Source organism: Corvus hawaiiensis, chromosome 6, assembly GCF_020740725.1.
Source record: "Corvus hawaiiensis isolate bCorHaw1 chromosome 6, bCorHaw1.pri.cur, whole genome shotgun sequence".
NCBI lineage: Eukaryota > Metazoa > Chordata > Aves > Passeriformes > Corvidae > Corvus > Corvus hawaiiensis.
The window spans coordinates 55298420-55322452 of record NC_063218.1 but is presented as its reverse complement, the minus strand read 5'-3'; the positions used below and the strand labels follow the sequence as shown (position 1 = coordinate 55322452).

General features: G+C 43.0%; 1 protein-coding gene across 1 annotated transcript; it reads left to right on the top strand.

Moving 5' to 3' along the window:
* Positions 1 to 788: 788 nt before the first annotated feature.
* On the top strand, positions 789 to 24033 carry DKK3 (dickkopf WNT signaling pathway inhibitor 3). Its single transcript, XM_048307114.1, has 7 exons — positions 789 to 974; positions 2589 to 2726; positions 3229 to 3312; positions 18493 to 18585; positions 19957 to 20101; positions 22184 to 22340; positions 23510 to 24033. Exons 1-7 carry the CDS (start codon positions 804 to 806, stop codon positions 23748 to 23750), a joined length of 1029 nt encoding a protein of 342 aa, XP_048163071.1. The 5' UTR covers positions 789 to 803; the 3' UTR covers positions 23751 to 24033.

Genomic DNA, 24033 nt, shown 5'->3' with positions numbered 1-24033 from the left:
GCATTCCCAGCTCTGCTGCCTTCTACTGCATTTCTGCCGGCATCCAGAGCTGCCTGAAGCTGCCTTAGCCTGCCACGAGCACTGGGTTTAGCCTGATGATTATTGTAATAATGCACTTGCAGGAAATTTTCAGGACTTTAATAGTTTACTCACCATTACCTCTCACCCAGGCTGCAAAATAAAATGAGACTTATAGGACAGTGCTATCCCGGCACAATAGTGTTGTCCTGGAGCTGCGAGCTGACTGCAGCAAAAAATGTCCGTGAAATTCTTGGGGTACAGCACAAAGAGGAAAAACAATGTGGAAATTGGGGAAGAGACACACAGTTACAAAATTATGATGCTGCCTGAATATTTTTTAGAAGAAGTTTGAGGGGAATCAATCAGGCGCAGCGGGGTGCAGGACGCGTCACCCCTGTGAGCTGAGAGCATCTTTTGAGAACCTTCGCTGGGAAGCAAAGCTCATAATGGAGGTGCCGCGCAGCTCGCACCTTCCTCTTCCCATCAAACCTGTTCAAAACACCGAGAGAGCGAAAGGTCTCGGGTCTGAACGGGAAACTCGCGCTGCTCCTTTGCCTCGGCACCTCCCCGCCTCTCTCAGCATCCTTCCCCTCCCGTTCTCCCCGCTCCCAGGGCGGGGGCTCCGGCGGGGGCCGAGGGTCCGCCCGCCCCGCTCCGCCCCGCCCCGGCCGCGTCCCGCCCGCCGGCGCTGAGCGCGGAGGGGCCGCGGCAGCGGAGGGGCAGCGGAGGGGCAGCGGAGGGCCAGCGGAGGGCCAGCGGAGGGCCAGCGGAGGGCCAGCGGGATGCGGCGATGGGCGCTGGTGGCCGCGCTGGGGGCCGCGCTGGCGGCCGCGCTGTGCCTGCCCGCGGCGGGCGGCGGGCGGCGGCGGGCGGCCAGCCTGGGCGAGATGCTGCGGGAGGTGGAGGCGCTGATGGAGGACACGCAGCACAAGCTGCGCAACGCCGTGCAGGAGGTGCGGGGGCGGCGGGGGGCGCGGGGGGTTCCCTCCTCACGTATTCCCCGGGCGGGCCGCACCTGCGGGCAGCGCCGGCAGCATCCCGGCCGCGCTCCGCATCCCCGCCGGCCGCAAAGGAGCCGGGGCCGGCCCCGCCGGGAGCAGCCGCGGCCGGACCCGAGCTCCGGGCTGGGCAGCGCGGGGCCCCCCGGCTCGGTGTCCGCCGGCCCCTCGGGGCTCGCCCTGTGTGCGCATCCCGGGGTGGCCCGGGCCAGCGAGGCGATGGTGCGGCTGGATGCCGGAGAGAGAAAGGAACAGGACGTGGCGAGGGGAGGAGGGAAGGGAAGAGTTACTTGATTGTCTCTGTGCAGCAGGAGCTAAGGCGCACGAGGGTATCCCAAACCAGGATTCAGAGCTGTACGTGTCCTGAAAATGTGTGGAGGAGCAGCTTGCTTGTGATGTAATTGCGTGTCTTGATCTCAAATTGCTGGCCCAGAATCGCACAGGTTTCAAAGCCAGGAACTGAGACCAATCCCTAAGCCATTGTTTTATATGGCTGTCAAAACACCTTGTCCCAGCACTGCCCTTTCTTGTGTGCTTTTTATTCCCCTTCCTGTTAAGGATCTTCCTTTCAAGTTCTCTTTTCCCCTCATTCAAAAATACATAGTCTACAAAAACCTTTAACTGACTGCCTGCTTGAGAAACAGACCTTGCTTTACTGTAATTAGAGAATTTCTGAACTTTTACAGTCATCTGGACGGTTGCTGAAATCTACCTCTGTCATCCACTTCATTTAGACTGCAAACACACTGAGACAAACCATTCTTTACAATGCTGCAAAGATGCTTAAGGATGTAATCAACATTTCTGCCTGTTTTACTCTTTCTGTAGTCAGCTCTGGATTGAGGAATGGTCTGTGTACAGCACAAAGTGTGAATTGTTTGAGCAGAGTCTTAGGAGGTAAATGGTTTGGACTCAGAGGGATTTGCAACTGTTGTTTAAAATAAACAGACACACCAAGAAGAGACATTTTGTCTTTGGAAAAATCCTGTTGTTCATCCTGGTTGAACTTGAGGCCTCCTAGCTCTGTTACAGTGGTTGCAAATAACAAAAGGGCATGATTTATTCTTGTGTGTTTACAAGATTCACGCCCTTCTTCATCCCACAAACAAAGACAGTAGGAACTGAAAGAGAGAATGAAATTCTGGATGTGTGCACCCTCATCTATAGGGCTGCTTCTGTTGACTTCAAGGGGCTTTGTAGATGTTTCTCTCTCTTTCCAGAATATTTTCTCTTCTTTGTCAGATCGGAAAGTCTGTGTGAAGTCTTCAGTGGTTTTCTGTGAAGAACAGAAAAGCTGGGCTCTTGACTGGCATCAGCCTTTGCAGATACCAAATTGCCATTACCCTGCATGCTTTTTCCCCTCACAGGGACTGACTTGGGCTTAAACAGCCCAGAGCTCAAGGGTTCAGCTCAGCCCTGCTTTTCTGGCCCATTCAAGAGCTGCTGCAGGCAGGGTCTGGAGCAGGCAGCGTCCGTCACCGGGGCCTGCGCGGGAGGCATGGCTCGGTCTCTTTTGTGACATTTCTGCTAATTTTCAGTTGTTTGGGGTTTTTTTTCTAAATTTGGCAGATGGAAGCTGAAGAGGAAGGGGCAAAAAAGCTGTCAGAAGTCAGCTTTGAAAGCTTACCTCCCAACTACCATAACGAGTCCAACACGGAAACCAGAGTGGGCAACAGAACTGTTCAGACTCATCAAGAAATTGATAAGGTATGAGAAAACTTATATGTGGTGAGCTCTCCATTCTTTCACACCTTTTCTTCAAAAAAAAGACCCCAATTTTACATGTTTATTCACACAATAATTTGGAATGTAAACTTCCCTGATGATAAGGACTTTGGGGTTTTATTGTATCTCCTGTGCTTGCCTAATCACAGTGTTTAGGACACATCATGAAAGGTTAGTGTGAAATAATAATTTATTTTGGAAAAAGTGCCTGCTAAAAATAGGACACAGATACAGCTATGGCATGGGGAATAAAACCCCAACCATCTCCTGCTCAGTTAGCTTCTTTACAGTGTCATTTTAAATAGGAAAGGAGGTAGCCCTGTCATCTATTTTTCCCCCTCAGATTAGGGTTTATTAAGAGTGACAGCAAAATGGGAATAAAAGAGGGGATGGGAGCGGGTTAATTATTGCAGAATGTAGGACGGAGAGTCACAAAGGACTCATAAAAACTGTAGTTTGATGTTTTGTTCTTTTCCTGTATCAGGTTACAGATAACAAAACTGGATCAACAGTTTTTTCTGAGACAGTTATTACATCTATAAGAGATGGAGAAAACAAGAGAAATCATGTAAGTGAGCACTTTTCTTTCCTTTTGAAAATCAAACAAATACTTTGGGTTCCTTGTTCAGAAGACTGTGACAGAGTTCACCTAACAAAATTTTGGAATCTTTTAAAACACACAAAACCATTGGAGTAAGCAGTCAAAAATGTTTGTGTTTTTTAATTAGTTTAACTTAGAAATATTATGAACTGGAAACAGAGTTTCAGTGTTGTGGTTAGTTGACCTGTTTGAACATTCAATTTGTCTGTTAAATACAAATGTTAATTATAAAAAGATAGTTACACTGCCCTTTCCAGTGAGTGTGGATAAACCCTTAGTATAACAGTGACCTTGTCTTCCACAAAAAAAAATTGCTTTATAGACTTTTAACAATTGAAAATAACCCCAAATCATCTATTTATGGGGAATCTGTGGAACAACATATGGCTCTATTTGCTTTTTAGCCTAACACAGTGATGGACAACTGGTTATGGAATGTCACTTTGAGGAGAAGGGAGAGAGACGGGACAATAAATCCCCTCCGCTCTCAAAATATGGTTTAAGGACTCTCAAAGAAGTTTAAAAAGCAAGAATATTCTTTACCTGAGTCTTGCAAGCACAAGTCCATTTGCTAAACATCAGTAGTCACATGAGACATTCAGCACATACTACTACTTAAAAAAATTGGGTTTTCTTTGGTTACAGTCTTACCAAAATGGACTCTTTTTTGTGCTCTTAGTAAGACTGGCCTTGCCAGGTTTCCTCTGATAGCTGGCTTCATCTGACTAATAGTTTGTGGTTTGACTTACTTTAACATGTCCTGGCTTTTTTTAGAGTAACTTACCTCCAGATCTTTCAGAGAAGCAGCTCTGTAACTATTTTATAAAACACTGAAAAAAGAAAAACTTATGGCAGTAGTTTCTAGTTTTAATGAGCACAGAACCTGAAATTAGTGCCTCTTTTCTGAAGTTTTCCCTCTTTCAGCTCATATTTTTATACTGCTGTTTAAGTTTGAATATGGCAAGTAGCAAAATACAGCATACACAAGCAACTTTACTTTTTTTTTACTATTTGGCAAAGCTTGTGGCTAAGTGAAAAGTCAAGGTGTAAAATAAATTGTAGCTATTCTAAATTACATCTGCTTTTATACAAAGTGTTAACATCCTACACAGTGCTTTTTAATAATGAGATTATATGCAATGAAGACAATCCAAATGGGTTTTTTTCCAAGCAAACGTGATAATCATCTTCAAATCCAGTGTACAAAGGCAAACTTTTTAACCTTCTTAGCACTGGAACACAACACTAGTGATGTTTCATAATGTATTTGGCTTGCCTGTGGTGTCTAATCATTCTTCACAGCTGTAAAAAGTATTTCTAAATTAACTTCCTCCAAGGTTCATACACAGTTCCTTAGAAGCTTCATGTATCAAGGTACAGCTGCATTTTCCATATGGGAAGTTTGCCTTGCTTACCAAGCCAGTGCTGCATCCAGAACTCATACCGTTCTTAGTGCTCCAGCTGAAGAGTTTGAGGGCTGAACACACATTTTTGCCAGGCTTTGTGGTGGCAGCCTTTATGCAGCTCTGAACCAAGAACAACCAGGGCTGATCCTGTCAGCTCCTCATCGCTTCCACCCCGCGGAGCGTTGCTCGCCAGCATCCCCACTGCAGCAGCTGCTGAAACAGAACTGCAGTTGTTAATGTTTATTTCCCCCACACACACTCATTTTGAACTTTCAGCATGCCCCTGGTACAAACACCTTATTTAGAGGTTGCCAACTTAAATGAAAAGCAGCCTACGGATGGACTTGGTCCTTATTTAAGGAGAGCCTGAAATTAATTTTGACTGAGAGATGCCTAGCAGAAGTAAATCTGAAGATGCTTGCAGACTTTAAACATTAAGGAGGAATATGAATCACTTTTGGTACTGCAAGGGCACAGAAATGTTGTAGGAGTAATGCAATTAAAAATTGGAAGATTTGTGTTACAGCAAGGAAAAAGGTGCTGCTGAGGAGAGATCTATGAAGTAGAAGAAAATTTTTGCCCAAATTAAAAGGCACTGTTCCTTAGATCTGTAAACTTAAGGTAAAAGAATTGGGAAATGAGCTGCAGAAAACTTTGCACTGGGCCCTTAGGTCATTTTTATGCACACAAATTTTCATACCTGAAGTTTTGTGTGGCATTGTGACGTGTGCCAGTCACTCTCCAGGCCACAGGCTTCACAGACCAATAGGTGGTGGAGGAGTGATTCCACTGGTTTCATAGATTGAGTTTATGGGCTTGCCTTATAAAAGTTAAGGATTCCCACAGCTCCTGCACTTTAGGTACAAATTTGGGTGGTAAAAAGAAGAATTTTCCAAGCACCTTCCTAAACCACCTGTTTTGAAATTCAAACTCTGTGTAATTTATTACTGCAGTAATTTGTGATAACTGGAACCCTACACCTCCTCAGTTTACATTTATTTTCTGTGCTGAGTTACAAGCCTCTGAAATCACTGGAAGTTTTTCATGTGACCTTTATGGGCTTTGAGAGATGACACAAAAGCCTCACAAGAAGGCAAAGATGTGTCCACTTATTGGCTGGAATGAAATCCAGCACTGGAGAAGCAGCTTTGTGGGAAACAGGTTGTGCCTGCCTTTTAAATCACAGTGCTTGTCCTCCTGAAGCAGGTACCAATACATACACAAATAGTGCATATAAATATAAGTGTGTACAGGTACATGAAGTGCAGATACATCAGGGAACACCCTCCACACACAGACTTTTCCTTTCAGAGTATTTCTTCCTGGCTCTGCCTCACAGAAGCATTCTCCTTAGACTGCTCTTTGTTACTGATGGCTCGTTTGGCAGTGCTTTTATGGCCAGGAGGCTATCGGTGTTTTAAGTCTCCAGAAGGGGGATTGGGCTCTTTGCCACTTCTGGCAATGCAGTCCAGTTCCTCAGAGGTGCTGCATTATTGGGAGGCCCCATTTACATTCCCAGACTCACATTCACTTTCTCGGATATCACTGAGGGCTGGCAGTCACCCCTACTGATGTCAGGCTTCAATCCAGCAGACTCGTGTTTTTATAGAGGCCAAACACAGGCAAGAGGTAGCTGGATGGGCATAAAGTCTGTGGAGGGCCTGGCATCCATTTATTCCTGGATTTAAGGCTCAAATACTCTGTAATTTACTTCTCCAGGGAGCACTGGTTAGCTTGCAAATTAATACAGTATTTTCAGTCAAAAGTTCAAGCACAGAGCACAGCAAAAATAATAGCATTCCCCATTATCCTCTGAAAATCAAAACCTTCTCTAGCTTGTTGGCTAGACCTGTTTCAGTTGTGATACATTAGCCTGACCAAGGGAAAGCAAGGATGAAAAATAAAAGGAAACAAAATTGGTACTAGTAAGGTTTGCTACACAAAGATTTAGTTGCATTTCTTCTCACTTCCATTCAGAGTAGTATTTTACATAAGCTCTCTCTTCCAATTCAAAGCTAGTGTACCTGAGCTTTTTTCTTGTCTCCAGTAATTTGAGAAATAATTTTAAAAAGCAGTATCTTCTTTTTAGCAAGGTTGATTTTTGTGTTGTTTTGGGTTTTTCTTTTTCAAAGCTTAATGGAAGTATATCTGGTTGGTTTCAATTCTCTTTTTTGAAAGAGATTTTTAAAGATGCTGGTATCTAGGGCGAGTGAACCAGGCAACTGGAGGGATATAATGCATTTCTCATTTCACTTTGGCGCTGTGGAGCAGATTCCTTTCTTTTGCTTGTCCCTGGTGGCAGAGGCTGTTGAGGGCATGGCTGTGCCTTCTCTTTAGTTGTGCAGCACAGGTCAAAGTTCCTTTGTGGGAGGGTGAGGAGAGCTGCCCTCGGTGCGATTCTGTGCGAGGTGCTTGCCCTTCCTCCACCATGCGGGTGTGTGCCTGTGTGCACACTTGTTATTTGGGACACACCTTCTGCAAACACAGCAGCTGCTCAGAGAGGGACTTCAAACACCAGCACGTCCTTAGGAGGAGATCCTGTGACGCCCAGGCCTTTATCTCCATAAGAAAGGCTGCTGCTGGCACCCCTGGAGCTCTGGGCAGGGAGGTATCACTGTGAAACTGGGTTTACAAGCTGAGCTGGCAGGTCCTGGTTTATCTGTACAGACAGAATGGGTGGCATCCCTTTTATAACAGCCTCATTTAAACCTTTTCTCAGCCTTTATTCCAGCAGTAAAAAGAAAGAAAATAGCTCAATTTCCCCCTTTTCTAGAGAAAAATAGTGGTTTAAATGGTTAAGCTGCAGGTCTTCAAGCTCCCACTTCTCTGCTGATGTCCAGAACTGCCAAAGTAACCACTTGGTTCCTGTTGGGGCAACTTGTATATGATTTCACCAAACATGTTCTCAGCCACACGTACTGGAGTTGCTCTCCTTGAGGCCCATACTGCTCCAGGAGAGGAGTTCCTACCAGTGCTGTAGAGAAAGGAAGCTTTGGAAATTGAGAAGGAACAATCAATGGAATGGAAATTGCAATTTTTCCATCAGCATCACTGCAGGAGAGGAGTCAATGGCAGAAATTTGAAAATGCAGCATCTTGGTGTTGATTTCTGCTCCCTTATGTCTCAGGGAGGACTCTTGTTTTGGACAGTCTTATATTTGGGTCCAATTTTTTTGTTTAATTTTTCACAGCACTTTTAGTCCCTGGTGACTTGCACTCAGCAACCTCAAACTATCAATAGACACAGTAAGTGCATTCCTGAGTTGGAATCCTGGTCTCAGTCTAGCCAAAAATCACGTAATATCTAAATCTGGTAGGTTTTGTGTGTTTAATAATTTAATTCCTTGGTACTCTAAGTTTGCTTTTCTGTTAGCTGTCCAGCCTGCTGTGCTCCAATAATCACTGGACCAGTGCAGTTCTTTGCACAACACCCCCTCTTTAGGTAATCCTTGCTGTAGGAGTAGATAAGGCAAATTGTACTTGTTTTAGAGAGCCATGGCTCCTCAGACAGGCTGGGTTAGACATCCTTAACCAATTCTTACCATTTTACTGAACCCCCTTTTTTTGTTCCCTTTTCAGTTTCAGTCTTGACAATGTAGAACACAAAGCTTTGGGGCAAGTGTGAATAGCTCTTGAGGACAAGTAGCTTGTGTTTGTTAGAGTAGAAAATGACGTGGAGAAGGGTGCAAAGGGAAACAGGATTTAGCCAAAGATGAGAAGAATTGCTCAATTAGCATTTTGAGTTGCTCTAGTTAATCTGGAGTACTTTCAGGCTGTGAATCTTTTTGTAGAGAGGGACATATTCTTCTTGTATGAAAGGTGTGATGGACTGTGTGCATATGTGAGACTTCATAGCTGACTCCATAAGCAGCAAATGCTCCTTAGTGATGCAAAAGATATTAAGAGATTTAATTTAGGTCATGGATGATAGGATGGCCTTATTGTCAGTCACAGTGTATCTAAACCCAGTGTTTTTGACTATCATCTGATGTTCACTGGGCCATGGCCAAAAAAAATATCTGAATGTTAGCCTCAGTGAATGGAAAGACCTGCCAGAAGGAGTTTGAAATACAAGTGTCAAGTCCGATCCTGTACAAAGAGGAAGGTGGGAAATCTCTGTAATTGCCAGCTGCCTGACACACTCCTCAGTGTCCACATCTTTGCTTGCTAAACTCAGTCCATCCTGAGCTGGTTTTCTCTCAGAGAACGCTGTGTGGAAAGTCATGGGTGCACACAGAGGAGCAGGAGTGGCCAGTGGGCACAAACATCAGTGCTTTTGTAACGCTGTGGAGGTGCAGTGGCCACGGTGTGAGAAGTGAGGCTGCGGTTTCCATGCACTCACTCGGCTCTCGGGCTCGATGGCCCTGAGCAAACAAGCAGCTGGGAGCAGCTGCTAGACCTTATCAGAGGCAGGAGAAGCAAGGTGCCTTTTGCTGAGAGGTGAGGCAAGCCAGGCAGGTGTTTTGGCTGAAAACACAACCAGCAAAGGTTTGAGAACACAGATCAGTATCACTGGGTTTTTTTTGCTCTTAAATGGCAGCTTAGATTTCCAGGCAAGTAACTGATGCAACAGCAAAAGGGTTACTCCAAATTAAAGGTATCAAATCCTGCTCTCATTTGTATCAGTGGGAGTCTGAAGCAGCTCGATAGCTTTAGTAAGTTTACTTTGTTAGTACGGAAAAAAACTATTAAGAGAGTGACAAGGATTCCTTTAATATTTCCTGTTAGTCTAGTTTAGTGTAAGTTGGTTTTTTTCTGTCAAGTTAGGGAAACAAAACTGTGTAGTACTAACAAATATTCCAAAAGTCTTCATTAGCAATTCCAGTCTATGCCTGTATTTAGAATTGTTAAAAAATTTGCCACATCCTCCTGTGCTACAATGTGGTATTTCTGTTCCAGCTAAACCCCAAAGAAAAAGAATATTTTAATGCAAAATCAAGTTGGCTGAAGAGCCACCTCACCGTTTTTCTCTCTTTGCACTATTGCCCTTTGAGTAGCTAAATACTGAAGAGGGAAAGCTTTTCCTGTGCTGAATTTCTCCTTGCCAAAAATAAGCTATTGCTGTAACACAGTGACAGTGCCTAGAACTGATTCAATGTTCTCAGCATGGTTAGTAAGAACAGACTGGTAAACCAGTGAGTTCCTCTGAAGGGTCCAAAACTTTCTCTTCTAGCCAGTGCTTCACCAGTGTCCATGCACCACTTCTAAAGCTGACAGCATTCTTGTTAGCTGTGGGTACAAATCCTGCCTTGTCTGAAGTTTTCCATGGGCAGGGAGGAATGAAGCTTCCCGCTTCTCCCTTGTTTGCACATTGGTTGCCACATCTCTTCTGCCAACAAGCCGTGATAAGGGAGTAGTGAGAGTCAAAGGGAGGTTGTTTACCTTTTCCCTGGTTTTGGTTCAGTTTTCCTGCTCATAACATGCTGGGTTTGGGTATCCAAGCCTGTGTGATTGTCTTTTACAGATCGTGTCCGAGTTGTAGGGAGATACAAAAACAAACCACCATGAATGATTTTACTTTCTGCCTCTCCTAGATCAACATATTTATTCTCAGAGAAATGGGGCTTTTTAGTCTTCTCTTTAAGGTAACATACAGTCAGGAGAGTGACTCTTTCGTGTGGGCTGGTGGCAATTTTGTGACATCTGTTAAGAGATCACAGTATGGATTATCTTTATTGAAGGTTCATCAGCAGTGTTTCTTTCCTCTTGCCATACACATGTAGCAAATTACTCATGAGAGGAAAAGCTTTAAGGCAAATGAGAATTTTTTTCCACTGGTTTTGATTACATGACTTAATCCATTGGCTCCAGCAGCTGCTTATTTGAGATTTTAGCTGAAACCATATTATCTAATTAAACAGCAAGCCTTGGCTGGCAGGGTAACAACAGTAGCTAAAGCTACAGGAAATACAGGCTACAGCACTGGATGTATAGCATAGGTATTTTGTCTTTTTATCTTTTATTTGCATCTGTTATAATCTTAGATTGGTTGAGATAGATACAAAGGATGCAAATAAGTGGGTGAAATCTGCAGCTGGTTCCATCTGTGTTGTCACAGGTAAGGTGGCAGAATTTGCAGTGGCCGGGAGGTTGGCCCTGTGACACATATATGATGAGCCTAAGTCTTATCTAACCTTCACCTGGACTTTAGGAGGGTTAGATTCTACAAAATCTGTAGGATGGGACTGGTTTTATACCAGTGAGTAGGAGGAGAGAGAATGAGTGTGATCGGTGATTCCTCGGCCTTCTGTGCAGTTGTTTGGAGTCAGGAAGAGGTGTGAGATGCTACCGGTCCAGCTTGATGGTGTTTTGTACTATGATTTATTAAGCTAAACCATGGAAGTTGAAGGAAAGTGGTGAAGTTGTTTCTGTTTAGTTCTGTTTCATCAAAGGTTTGGCGAAAGAAAGGACAGAAAGAGAAAGAAAGGGAGAGAAAGAGAGAAAGGAAGGAAGGAAGAAAGGAAGGAAAGAAGCACTGTAGAATGGTGGCTTCAAATGCAATGCCTTGAGAAATGCATTTCTGTGTCAGCTGAGTGAGTCTCAACTTTGTTCTTCCTCCCATGTGATTCACAAAAGAGCATTTTGGCATCTTTTGTGCAGTGGGTGTCTGCCTGGCCTTTGCAGGGGCTGGGTCACTGCTAGCACTGAGGGACACCACTGGTGAGTGCATCAGCTGCCAACTCGTGGTTCTTCACCTCTGCAGCTTACAGAGAACCCCCCTCCACCTGTCCCACCTGTCCTGGTTCTTTCCTTCCTAACAAGTCCACTCTCCCTTCCAGTTAGTAATATATTGTAATGCAGCATGGTTGTACAAAAGGTATACAGGGTGGGGTGGGAATTCTGGATCTGTTTACTCATTATTCTGTCTGGAAATGACTCAGAGCCTGCTTGTGAATTTATATCATATGAGGAATCCCTCAAACTTCTTCCCTTAGGAAGTCCAGGGGGAGAAGCAGTATCTTACAGCACACAGAGAGTTTGACATCATGGTGTCAGGCAAAGGGGAGCCTCAGTGGGTTTTCTGGGTCCAAGAGAGCTCACAGCTGTCAGCAAGGGAAAGTTTTGGTCCCCTGGTAGGTGTTTGTCTTGGACTTCATACGTGGTGGAAATCTGTAACACGCTCATACTCTCATGTCCCTTTTGGAAAAGGAGTGTGCTGAAGACCCCTTTCCCCTTCTTCCTCATTGGTGTTTTTTTAGGAAATGGAATGAATATTCATGAATAGTTGTCATCTCATGTTGCTGATATCCTCTAGGCACATGATTTCAGTTGAAAAATTAAATTAAGGGAATAAAAAAGGCTTTTGTAATCCCAAGAAATGCCCCACAGAGGAGGTCTTGAAGAAGCTTCGAAGAGTCAACATCTATGAACCAGATGCCTGTTCCATCCTTAGGCAGACATGGATTCCGTGTCCCCAAAATCCTTGAGTGCTGGAGATGATTTATTCCAGTGCTATTGCTTTAATTCAAACCCCTTCTTCTTCCACCTACAGCTCATGGAAAATAAACTATTTGATTTCTTCTACAGTAACAGCAGTGTCTTATGCTGTCAACTCTGCCATGGGCAAAATCCATTGAATGTGAATCCTTACCAGTGTACTTCTGTTCCAGTATTATTATCCTTGGCTGGCACCTTAAGCACAATTAATAAGTCTGTTCCAACTGTAGACTACCAAAAAAAGTATATAGGAACAAATCCCATAAAATTCAGGGTTTGAAATCAGTTCTGTGAGGGATGGGGCACAGGTCAGCATCTTACTCTCAGTGTGCTACTCGTAGTTTAGTGATTTAAGGTTAGCCAGCAGCTACTAAGTACAGAAATCTTGTTTTCAAAGGCTTTCCTTTTCACCCAGCTGTTTCACATCCTCACTGTGTACAGCTACTCTGTGTTGTTTTGCTTGTACAAATTTGCAAAATTGACATAGTTCAGTAGTGAATCATGGAAAGTTTGTAGCTGCCAATTGTAGAGACAAGAGCGGCCGGCATTAAAATTCAGCTCCCAGGGAACATCATTGCATCAAAGCTGTGTCTTTGTGTGATTACTGCTACTTACAAATAATGGCACTTTGGAGCTTTGTGGCACTGCTCTACAGTGGCTCCACAACTGCTACTGGAGCTCAGGACATTTGGAATAAAACCCAGGATGTCTCAGACCACGAGTGTTTAGACACAGCTTCTGCTTATCAAAGATTAAAGAATTGTTGTTCTCCAGTTAACAGATCCACAGGTAGATGCATTTCTCTGTTAAGACCATTAATTGCAAACTTATTAGGAAAACTTTGTTTATAAACATGCATCAGTATTTTGACCTCACATATACACACATATATATAGATATAGATATAGATATATACATATACGCACACATAGACACAGTTCTTTTATTCTTTCTACGCTGGATAGCTATTAGTTTCCAGACTAAGTTAATTACCTGTCAGATATATAATTTATGGGGGTTTTATACCAAATCAGAATAGTTCTTCTCATGTGCCCACTTTGATACCATTGCAAAATAGATTGAAATGAGTACTTGGCACTGTGTTTCCTACATGGGAGCGTTTGCAGAAGCTGTAGTCCTGCCAGGATCAGGTTATTATTACTGAGAAAAAAAAGGGTGAGGGAAGAAAATGAAGTGGTTGCTTCTGCAGAATGATCTGCTATTAAATTATTGCAAGGCTTACAGAGAGATTTTGACCAAGAGTGAACAGAGCATGTTCTGAGAGAGCATCCAGGCACCATTTTCCTCATTATTCTGAGGCATTTGTGAGGAATTTTTTTTAGTTTTGTTTTTTTGGGTGTAGTTTCTTCTTTCATTGGAGTCAGCTCCTTGAAGCTGTGGATAAGATGATATTTTCTTTATTTCCTCTTTTGACACTGAGCATTAACTGCATAAGGGTCTGATCAGTGACAGGATCACTGTTTGTGTGGTGGGAATAAGCAGGTGGTGTAGAAAGGGATGCTTTGGTGGTGAGCAGTTTATTGGGGGCCACAGACTGCCTCAATTCCCTCAGCTTTTTAACAGCATTTTAAAGCTAATATAGCTGTGTTTCTTTGGGTACCTAAAGCCAAGCTGAACTGCCTTTAGGCCACCTTCAGTTATGTCATGAAGACATATTTTGCATCCATTTATATTGTGTCATGTGGAGAACCAGAAATGAAATTTTCCCAATTAAAATGCTTCTGGGAAACAGGGGAAAGGAATCAGATGAGATTAGCTCCATGGAGAAGTTCATGACAAAACCAAGGGACTTGTGTTTTGTTGTTTGTTAGTTTTGAGCTCAGAAGTCACATTCCTTTTGAAGAGCCACCCAAAGAGCTGGCTTCCCCTCATAGCACTGGGATGTGACCCCTACCATGGTTTGCAGCTCATGTCTGCTCTTTTCAGGACGTCTTTTTTTAACAGAAGTTCCTAATTTTACGAGTGCTGTGTACTTGGCAGGACAGCAGTGAGAGGTTTGCACTGCTGGAAAGTATTACAGAGGTTTTGAGGTATTTCAAGGCAAATTAATTCATATCTCATTAAAGACAACTGTGTTACATGCCCTGTCTAGACAACTGAGAGATTAGGAACTGGAATGCTACTGCATTTCAAATTAAAGTAGTAGTTTCCATAAAACAATATTCCTTGCTATGTAATTCTGCCTTTTTTTTTAATACATGTAGGATATAAAACAGGTTTTATGCTTCTTTTTTTTCCTTACTACTCAGCAGTTTTTGCCATCTGCTGCAGTGACGGAGACCAGTCCTACGTGAAACAACTTGCAGAAATTGAAACAAAACCTAGAAGGGGATTTGTAAACACAGAAATGTTAACTCTTAGAAGGACTATTTGCTAAGAGATGTCAGTTCCAATGTGAACATGGCACTTCAGCCATGGCTGGAATTATTGTTGTCTCATGGGTGCAGTCGGGTGAGCGCTGGCACTGTTTGGGAAGGATCTGTAGCTATGGTTCATGGAGGTTAACACTGAGTTCTACCTGAGTTAAAGGTTTTTGAAATGGGAATTTCATTGTCTGGGGAGTTTTTAATAGACATGTAAAGGGGCTTTTGTTCAGAGAAGCTTTTGGAGCACAGTTATCCCTGAATACTGCCGAGATGCCCCCATGCATTTCCAAGGTTGTTACTAAAACTCATTTTCTAATTGTCACACGACTTGCTTTAGTAGCATTGCTTCCTGTGCTGTGTTTCTGCTGGCAGAACTTCCTTACCTCTCCAGAATAATTGATTTTTGCCTCTCTACTTCATGGCTTGGAAACCTGAAATCCATAGAGGGTTAGGAATGAACACTTTGGAAGGGCTGTTCTGGCTTACCAGCTGTGCAGAAAACAATCCTGCCTCTCCCTTCAGCTCCTTCAGAAGTTTGTAGGCACAAACTGTAACGGGATCACAGTAAGCCAGCAAACTGGGCCATCACACAAGGAGGGGAGAAGGGGTTCTCCTGCTTGAATCCCATTGTTCTCATGCCAGAGAACCACAGAAAAGTTGTATATTAAGTCATGACAGTGCCTTCCTCTGCTTTCTTGTGTTCTAAACTAAAGAAGGAGAGAAAGTCTCACTTAAGACAGTCCCTGACAAGTATTGGCTGAAGATATGAGTAGTGAAGAGAGAGTTTTGTTTAAAGTTATCTTTGAAGAAGAACTTTCTGAGAATGGAGGCAGGGTGAGTGTGAGTGGGGAGAGGGAACAGACAAATCAAATGCCAGTTATGAATTTAAAATCAGTGAGTCCATTTTGAAGGTTAGACATAATCAGAGTATTTTTTAGTCTACTCTTAGGGTTTTAATTAAGGATTAAGGGGAAGAAGAGCAAAGAAAGTGAGTGTTATTTCAGTACATACTGTATCACCAGCAAAACAGAGTATTAAAAATACTGCCATAGTGAGGTACAGAAACCAGGTGAACACTGCCAAAGAAAGTGGGTTCTGTGTGAAATTAGGTTAACTCTGGCCATGTTGCTCTGCTTTCATAACTTGAAATGAGAAATTCTTTGCTTGTCCCTCTATCCTCCTTGGTGTGCTGTATGGGCAGAGGGTGACATGGTGCACAGCACAGTGGGATACATCCCACCAGCCAGTGCAGTCTGCCAGAACAGCCTGTGGCACCTGCCAGGCCCTGGGGGCTGCAGATTGACACATCACACTGGAAGAAAACTCCTTTCTTTTGTGCCTTTCCATGTGTGCAAAGGCCTGAGGGAAAGCACTCCTGTGAAAGCTTGTCCCAGCAGCTCTGACCTGCACAGTCCTGCACCAGTTGTTTCGGTGGTCTGGGAGCTGCCGTATTTGACTATCACCAGCATCACTCACTGTTTTATTCTCAAATAAAATGGACACTAAACATTCTTTAGGAAAGCAAGAATCTTTGGCATAATCTACCAAAGACAAGAAACCTGAAGTTTCTTTCAGCAGCAGTTGTTTCAGCAGACTTAGGAATCTTTTCCATGATTTTCATTCTCTTGTTGAGTGGGTTTTTCGTTGGTTTTTTCCTTTTTTTTTCCCCCTGTTGGTTTTGGAACAAATCCTAATGCCCAAATTGCTTCCAGGTGCTGCAGGATATTCACTGCAGAGCACAATATTATAATAAGAGTCCACAGGATGCTGAGCAAGTCCTTACAGGTACATAGCATGGGATTCTCCATCCTGGCCTCTGTTGTTTATGGCTCCCAGTACTCCTATTAATAAACAGGCAATGCTGCTTTCACTCTGTATTATTCTTTAGCACTTCCCAAACAGCATATTCCTTTTCCACAGCATTAAATTAACTGGTATAACACAAAAATGGATTTCAGGGGGATGTACATCATTATCACTGTGGCTGGCTGATTCTGCCTTTAAGTTATCTGCCCAACTTGTATGCTCTGCTGCACATCAGAACCCAACACTCCCTCTCCTCAGTTTATGCAGTAGCTCCTGCAAAGACAAAATATTCTGAGAAATAACTTAGTTTGCACAGTTCCAGGAAAAAATGGATTGTTCAGAATCTGTTGCAGCTGATGAAGATGTTCAGATTTGCTCCTTGTCCAGCAACTATTCTGTGTTAAGGTAGCTGAATTATAAAAGGTCTGTTGCCTGATTAAAGAAAGAAAAATAAATAATAATAAAAATGTATATGGTTACACATCTGCATGTAAGCATTACTGAGTTCTGCATTGACTATGGATATCTGGGTGAAGTAAATTGGTTTGGAGTGTGGCACACTATTTCCCAGAGATCATGTGAAAGGAAGCCTTTTACAGGCCAGGAAAGAAACCCACAAAGGGATTTTTTTTTTCCCTGACTGGAAACGCTCATAAAACTGAACGTCTGAACTGGTGGGACACAATTCAGTAAGAGGAAAAAGTTTTTTGGTGTGGGACTCATTAATTCAGGAGAAAGCAGCAACTGGAGAATTGCAACTTTGGTGTTAGGTGGTTTTAGAGCTGGAGAGAGAGTTATTCCATGAGCTTAAAAACTATTATGGCAAGATTTCTCCTTTATGGAGAAGGACAGTTGGAAAACCTGAGTACAGCGAGACCTGGCTGTTTGCCTGAGAATGGATGGAACAGGAGTGGAACAGTGGGGTCTATTCTGGGTATGGTTTATACAGGGGATTCATCAAAGCAGCCAACAAAGCTACCAACAGCTACACAAGTTGGCCTAGAAGAGCACGGCTGCTGAAGAGATGTGGCTGCCTGCTCACTGGGAACCACAAAACCGCCAACATACTCTATAACATTTGGATATTTGGATTCTGATCCACCTGGTTATGTAGCTCTCAGTCCTCCACTCCTGCCCCAGTCTACTGCCACCAGCTGATCAACATTTTTCACATTAACAGAATTTTTATCATAACAGGAAAGAAAAAAAAAAAAGTGGAACACACACACTACTGGGATAATGAAGTTGAAAAACGTTGTGGTAATTTATAGCAGCCTAGACCTGGTGATACTAATTCCTTAAAACAGCTAAAATGACTTCTTCTGAATTATAAACATGTCACTTGAATGTCGAGTCATTGACTTGGAAAGAGTCAGGCCCTAGACCGTGTTTAGCTTGTGTTCTGTGTTCTGGGTAATCAAACTGCTTGGAAACATCTGAGGTGGCCAAAGTGGGTAATTCAGACAGGGCTGATTCAGGCAGAGCAGCCTTGCCTCACACATGGCAAGAACCCTCCAAAAGGCTGAATCTGGAGAAGATCTGAAGAAAATGAGATGCTTAGTGGAAACTTTCAATAGAGGTTGCACAGATGATCTGCTCCAGCAAGTGAGATTAGTGTCTGCTGAAGAGCAGCCAAGTGCTTACTTCAGAAAATTCAAGGATTTTTGTGTAATTCCTTTTGCTTTTTCCTTTCCCTTCCCACTAACAATGGTCCAAACCAATGCTGGAGTACAGGGGACTCAGAATGGTGTTGACTACATTGTTTCCAGCCTGGAGGGAAAAAAAAAAAGGACATTTTAGAGAAGAGGGTTAATCACACAATTTTTAAGAGGTAACCATTAGATGGGAAAACAGCCCCCCCCCCCATGAACCAGACACAAATATATCCACTTGCTCCCTGTGTTCTCCGCACTGCCACGCACTCAAGAAGTGAAGCCACCCAGCAATTTGAGGCCAGAGGATTCAGATAAGCCAGGGAGAGGGCACTGGTCTGTTACAGAACCATGGTTGTACAAGGAGCCCCAAGTAAGAAATGAAATTAGTGAAGAGTTTCTGGTATTTCAAGGAGAGGCATGAATTTTTGGCAAATCACGCTTTTATCCTTTCCTTCAGGAGTGTATCATCGACGAAGACTGTGAAACAGGGAAGTATTGCCAGTTCTCCACCTTTGAATACAAATGTCAGCTCTGCAAGCCCCAGCACACAGTAAGTCCCGAATGAGATGGGATTTAATGTGATTTTTAGAAACTCAGTAAGTTATTGTTGCTAATGTCAGCAAGTCAAAATTGACGGAAAAGAAGCTGCAAAGCTTTCTGCATGAGGGTAAAAAAGTTTTTATGTTAACATGGAGTAATTAAAACACAAGATTGGGATGACCCAACATCTACCCCTCTCCCCACCTTTTCTTTGCAGTTCTCACTAGAACACTTGTAGGATAAAGAAAGTAAAAACTGGATCCTAGCTACACTTCTGTTGTAAAGTGAACTCAGGCTGAAGGAGGTGGGATCAATTCCCCAACCTGGAACCTCCACAATTACAGAGCATTTTTTAACTTAATTAGCAGGTCTTCATAGTGCCAGTGTAGTCCTACACCTTGCCCTCTGTTAAGCACTGCCTGTGGGATCCACTGGAGAAGAAATACAGATTTTTTTATGGCTGCCCAGACAGGGCTTTACACAGACAGGAAAAAGCTGCTGAAACACTGACCTGCTATGACTCCTTAAGATTGTTAATCAGACTACCTAAAAAAGGAAACAAAGTGACTCACATGGTTTTTATTAGGTTGATTTCTTAAGTGTGTGTAGTTGAAACACTGGGGCACTTGTCATACAAAGGTACCTCTAGCTAGAGATTTGCATTTCTGTTTTGCAAAGAGATTTTTTTCAGACAGATTTTTTCAAAGATTCTTAGTTACCAATGAAGTCTGGTTCTTATTACAACTAAAATAAGGATTTTAGTAAGACTTTTTTTTTTGCTTTGCTCTTTGAAAACAATTCTTCTGAACAAACTGTAAATTCCTGACTGCATCTAACAATGGAAAAAACCAGTAATGTTCTCCATTGATGATGGTTCATTTATTAATTTTAGTTTCCCTTGATTGCAGAAAGAGGGCTCCCGGGAGAACTTAGAGCAGCATTTCAGTACCTAAAGGGGCTACAGGAGAGCTGGAGAGGGACATTTTGCAAGTGCATGTAGTGACAGGACAAGAGGGAATGGCGTCATACTGAGAGCAGGTTAGATTAGATATTGGAAAGAAATTCTTCCCTGTGAGGGTGGGGAGGCCCTGGCTCAGGTTGCCCAGAGAAGCTGTGGCTGCCCCATCCCTGGAAGTGTCCAAGGCCAGGTTGGATGAAGTGCTGCTGCTCTGCTGTGGAGGTTCCTGTCTGGCAATAATTCTATGTGTGCTCAACCTGAGAAATGACGCAGTTCTATTGAGCAGCGGGAACATGACATATGTATATTTAAAGTACATACTGTTGTCTTCAGGCTCAGGGTTTAATTCTGTGTGTAGCTGTGTGTGATACATGCAATGAGTGCTACAGTGCCGGTTTTCTCAGGAGCTTTTGCCTTTGGCAGCCCTGCTCACGGGATGTGGAGTGCTGTGGAGAGCAGCTCTGCGTGTGGGGCGAGTGCACGAGAGCCACTGCCAAAGGGGAGAACGGCACCATTTGTGAGAACCAGCACGACTGCAACCCTGGAACGTGCTGTGCTTTCCAGAAAGGTACTCAGGGGTTAATCCTGTTCATCTCATCATGCAGGGGCGTTGATATTTGGCTCTTTTCAGCCCAGGGAAAATGGTTAAATCTCTACAGAATCAACAGGTTGTTCTCCCTTGGCCTGTGGAATGCACTGTGTTAACTCCATTATAAAACTTCGATAGAATTAGGAGTGAGAAACAGCCTGATGGGGTGCGCACTGGTGAAAGCAAAGCCCGTTGCACACTAGAGGTGAGACCAGCAGCAGAAGCACAAAAATTTACATTTCTAAAGGGGAGTCTTAGGCATTTAAAAGCAGCAGAGCTCTATGTCAAATTTACACACAATAAAGCAAAAATAAGAGAATTAAAAACGTGCAGAAGAAATTAATGAGCTGTGTGAAAGTGGCTTCTCCTTCCTCTCAGCAAGCAGAGCATCAGAATTACAGTGCAGATACATTTCATACTCCAAGTTTTATGTGAGCCTTCCAGGGCATCACACCAGGCAGCCAAGAGAGACAGAGGAATGACATCCCAGGTTATGTTGTCAGTCCACATGGGAATGTGAAACTTGATTTACAGAAGGGAGAGCAGAAGGTCTCGGGCCTGAAATCAATCCCCAGTCCTGTCTGGTTGGGGTCCAGTTTCTTCTGGTGGTTTATACACACCAGTTCCTCACTGCATTTATCACAGCTCACCTTATTTTAGTAGTGACAGGACACAATTCCAGCCATCTCCCTACAGCAGGTAGATATTTCCCTAGCTTTTTTCCTTGCTATGAGCCAGAGGAGGCCTCGTACTGATGGTTGGGCCTGTCCCACTCTCAGCCTGCTGGTGGATCAGGCCACCAGGGCATTCCAGGAAAACAAAGGAGAAAGCTCCAACACCATTTAAAAGTAAAGAGGATCTGCTCAGCTTTCCCATGTTAATGTGGAGCATTACATAGTGGACCTTCAGTATTAAGTTTGGTTAGGAAGGAACAAGAGATATATAGTTATTGAGAAAATTATATATATATATATATAAAAATAAATCAATAGGTAAGAACATTGATGAACATTGATAGAATACTCTTATTAGAACTTAAATTTTTCTATTGATTAGTAGCAATGAATTTTTATTCTCTATGGCTGTCTGCTTTAGCAGGGCTATAGGGTTTTTCAGGTTAGGCCCAGCCTCAAGGCCTTTCTTCATCACTAGAGTATTGCAAAAGATTGTCCTAATAACAATGCATATTTTTCATGTAAAACTTCAGTAAACTGTGGAGTATTCGCTGCTCAGTATATAATGTTTTGAAACTGGGAACTGATAGGTCAGATACATTGAAGCACATGTGTCTGTGCACACACACACATGTATGTGTCTTTTGACCAAGGCTGGTTTAAAAACTTCAGATTTTGAATTCTTCTCATATTTTATCCTGCCATATGAGGTGACTGAAGACAAGAGGAGGAAGGGAGGTTTTATAGGAACATCTGGAAGAGCTGAATTCTAGACTGAGACAGTGAGTTACTGACATGAGGAAACCCAAAGGACACAGCCTTTTAAAATAATTTCTTACACAGGCTGAAATTCAGCCCTGTGTAGAACAAAGGTGCCAAGTCCCAAATGCCATCAGACAGCTTTGCCTACAGCAGAATTACTAAAATAAATTAAATGTCTGAGTTGCAGTTCTTGTAACTTCATTATTTAGTCTCTGAACAATTGCTCTGTATTTGCAGCCTCTGCAAAATAACAGAGTTCTAAAGGAGAGAGGTATTTTTCTATTCAGATTTTGAACTATTTATGCTACTCATTGCAAAGGATTCACTGTAATGTTAGTTTTCTTGGGATTAGAAGAGTTTGGAATCTCCAAGGGCTGGAGTTGTGCTGTACTGTCTTGACATTGGTCTCTGAGTCAAGCTGATCGTGCTCATTAAGGATGAACTTCAAATGTCTTACTCCCACCTAGTGGAAAAAACATGGTTATAGCTCCCTAACATGTAAGTGGACTTAAAAAGAGATCAAGCCTGTCTTTTTATATCTTGCATAAAGAATTGAACATGGGGTCATCCCAGTTTAGCAGACAGATAACAACCTCTCCTAAAATGACTTTACTCTGGCCTGCAGAGCTGCTGTTTCCTGTGTGCACGCCCTTACCTGAGGAAGGTGAACCCTGCCATGATCCTTCAAACAGGCTTCTCAACCTGATCACCTGGGACCTGGAGCCCGATGGAGTGCTGGAGCACTGCCCCTGTGCAAGTGGCTTGAGCTGCCAGCCCCACAGGTAAGGACCAAAGCTGGGCAAACAAGCTGCTTGAAATTTTTGAGGGGTCTATTTCTGTGGTAAATAGGTAGAGAACACACAGATTCTTCCTCACTAGAAAAGGTTTTGACAACTTCTCTCGTCTGTACCACTGAAACCTTCTGCTTTGTCCCACACAAATGTGCCCAACTAAGTTTGGCAACACATGAATCCGGTGTGAATTAAGTGTGTGATTTGATGGGGCTGGTACTGCTTTTTAATCAGGCAGTACTAACAGCTGTTGAGATGCATCATTCCAACCCTCTGCACGCAGTCCCTGTCCACCAACTTTCTGTGTGAGACTGGGCTTCTGTCAGATGTTTTGCTTGCTTTACAATGTGAGACATGTTAAAGGTATTTTAACACAAACTTTTCATAGCTCATGCTTTTAATATTTCTTTAAAATGAGTTCTTTGCATTGTCAGCAGTTTCACTGGCAGAAAGTGAGATCATTTCAGTTTTGCTAAAAGCATTTTTAGAAAACCTACATTTTCTATGAAATAAACTCTCCAAGTTTGCTCCTATGCTACCAGCATCATATTAATTTCCAACAAGACATCATAGCTGGGATAGAGATGTAGATTATTATTTCTCTCTTCTGTGTCCAACTCTTTCTACATTTTTTCATGCTTGAAAAGGAATTGGGTAACATTTTGTTTCATAAATGTCATCAAAGGAAGCAAGCAGAGCTGATCCCATCCTTTCATCACCAAAATTTTTGTTAATGCACCATTAACCTCAGGGAAGATCTGTCAGCAAATGTCAGGTCTAGTCAGAACAATGTTTCAGATGAGGATGTAGAAACACAGAAATTAATTAGGGTGTGAATATAGCTGAACTGTCCAGAATTTTCTATCCGAATTTAAAGATTCAAGTAACATTTTTTTGTTACCTGTTTTTTTTGAGAGCCACCGACATCTTGTGTGCCAGGATCAAACATTTTGTGCTGTTAGGATCTCTGTATGTGGAAATCACATTTATAACTCTCCAGCTGTCAAGCATGTAAGAATCAGATGCTTGTGAAGTCAGCTGGGGTACATCCGTTGTGCATTTAACATGTTTTTATGTGAGGAGGGAATGGAGAATTCCATGAACTAGAAGAAGAACACAAAATGATGTACTGTATGACCAGATGTGCCTTTTTCCAACAGCCACAGGTCTACATCTGTGTGTCAGCTGTCTGCCAATGAAACCCAGAACACTGAAAAAGATCCCTTAGTCGTGGATGAGATGCCCTTTCTCAGCTTGATCCCCCAGGATCTTCTCTCTGATTATGAGGAAAGCAGCGTCATTCAGGAAGTGCGGAGAGAATTAGAAAGTCTGCAGGACCAAGGAGGTTTCAAGCCTGAGCCTGACTCAGCTCAGGACCTGGTTTTGGGAGATGAAATCTAAAGCCCAAGCACCAGTTTAATTAGTTATTTCTAGATTTTTTTTGTCTAGTGTCTTGCCTGTATGACCCCTAAACACACACTGCTGGATAGAAGTGCAATAAATGAGGTCTTCAACGAGCATCCTTCTCTGTGCACCAAACCTGCATGTCCCAGCTACTGCAGAATTCATTCAATCCCTGGACCAAACTTTCTGTCAAATGGGAACCATATGAGTGTTCTGGATTTGTACTTTCCCCTTGTATGTCAGAAATAAACTTCTTAGTACTTGTACTCATTAAAAAATA

Bases quoted from the DNA above. Each gene is read 5' to 3' on its own strand.
- DKK3 (XM_048307114.1), top strand. From the start codon at position 804: ATGCGGCGATGGGCGCTGGTGGCCGCGCTGGGGGCCGCGCTGGCGGCC. The intron at 2,727-3,228 runs GTATGAGAAAAC...TTCCTGTATCAG, and splicing joins CTCATCAAGAAATTGATAAG to GTTACAGATAACAAAACTGG. The intron at 3,313-18,492 runs GTAAGTGAGCAC...CCTTTCCTTCAG, and splicing joins GAGAAAACAAGAGAAATCAT to GAGTGTATCATCGACGAAGA.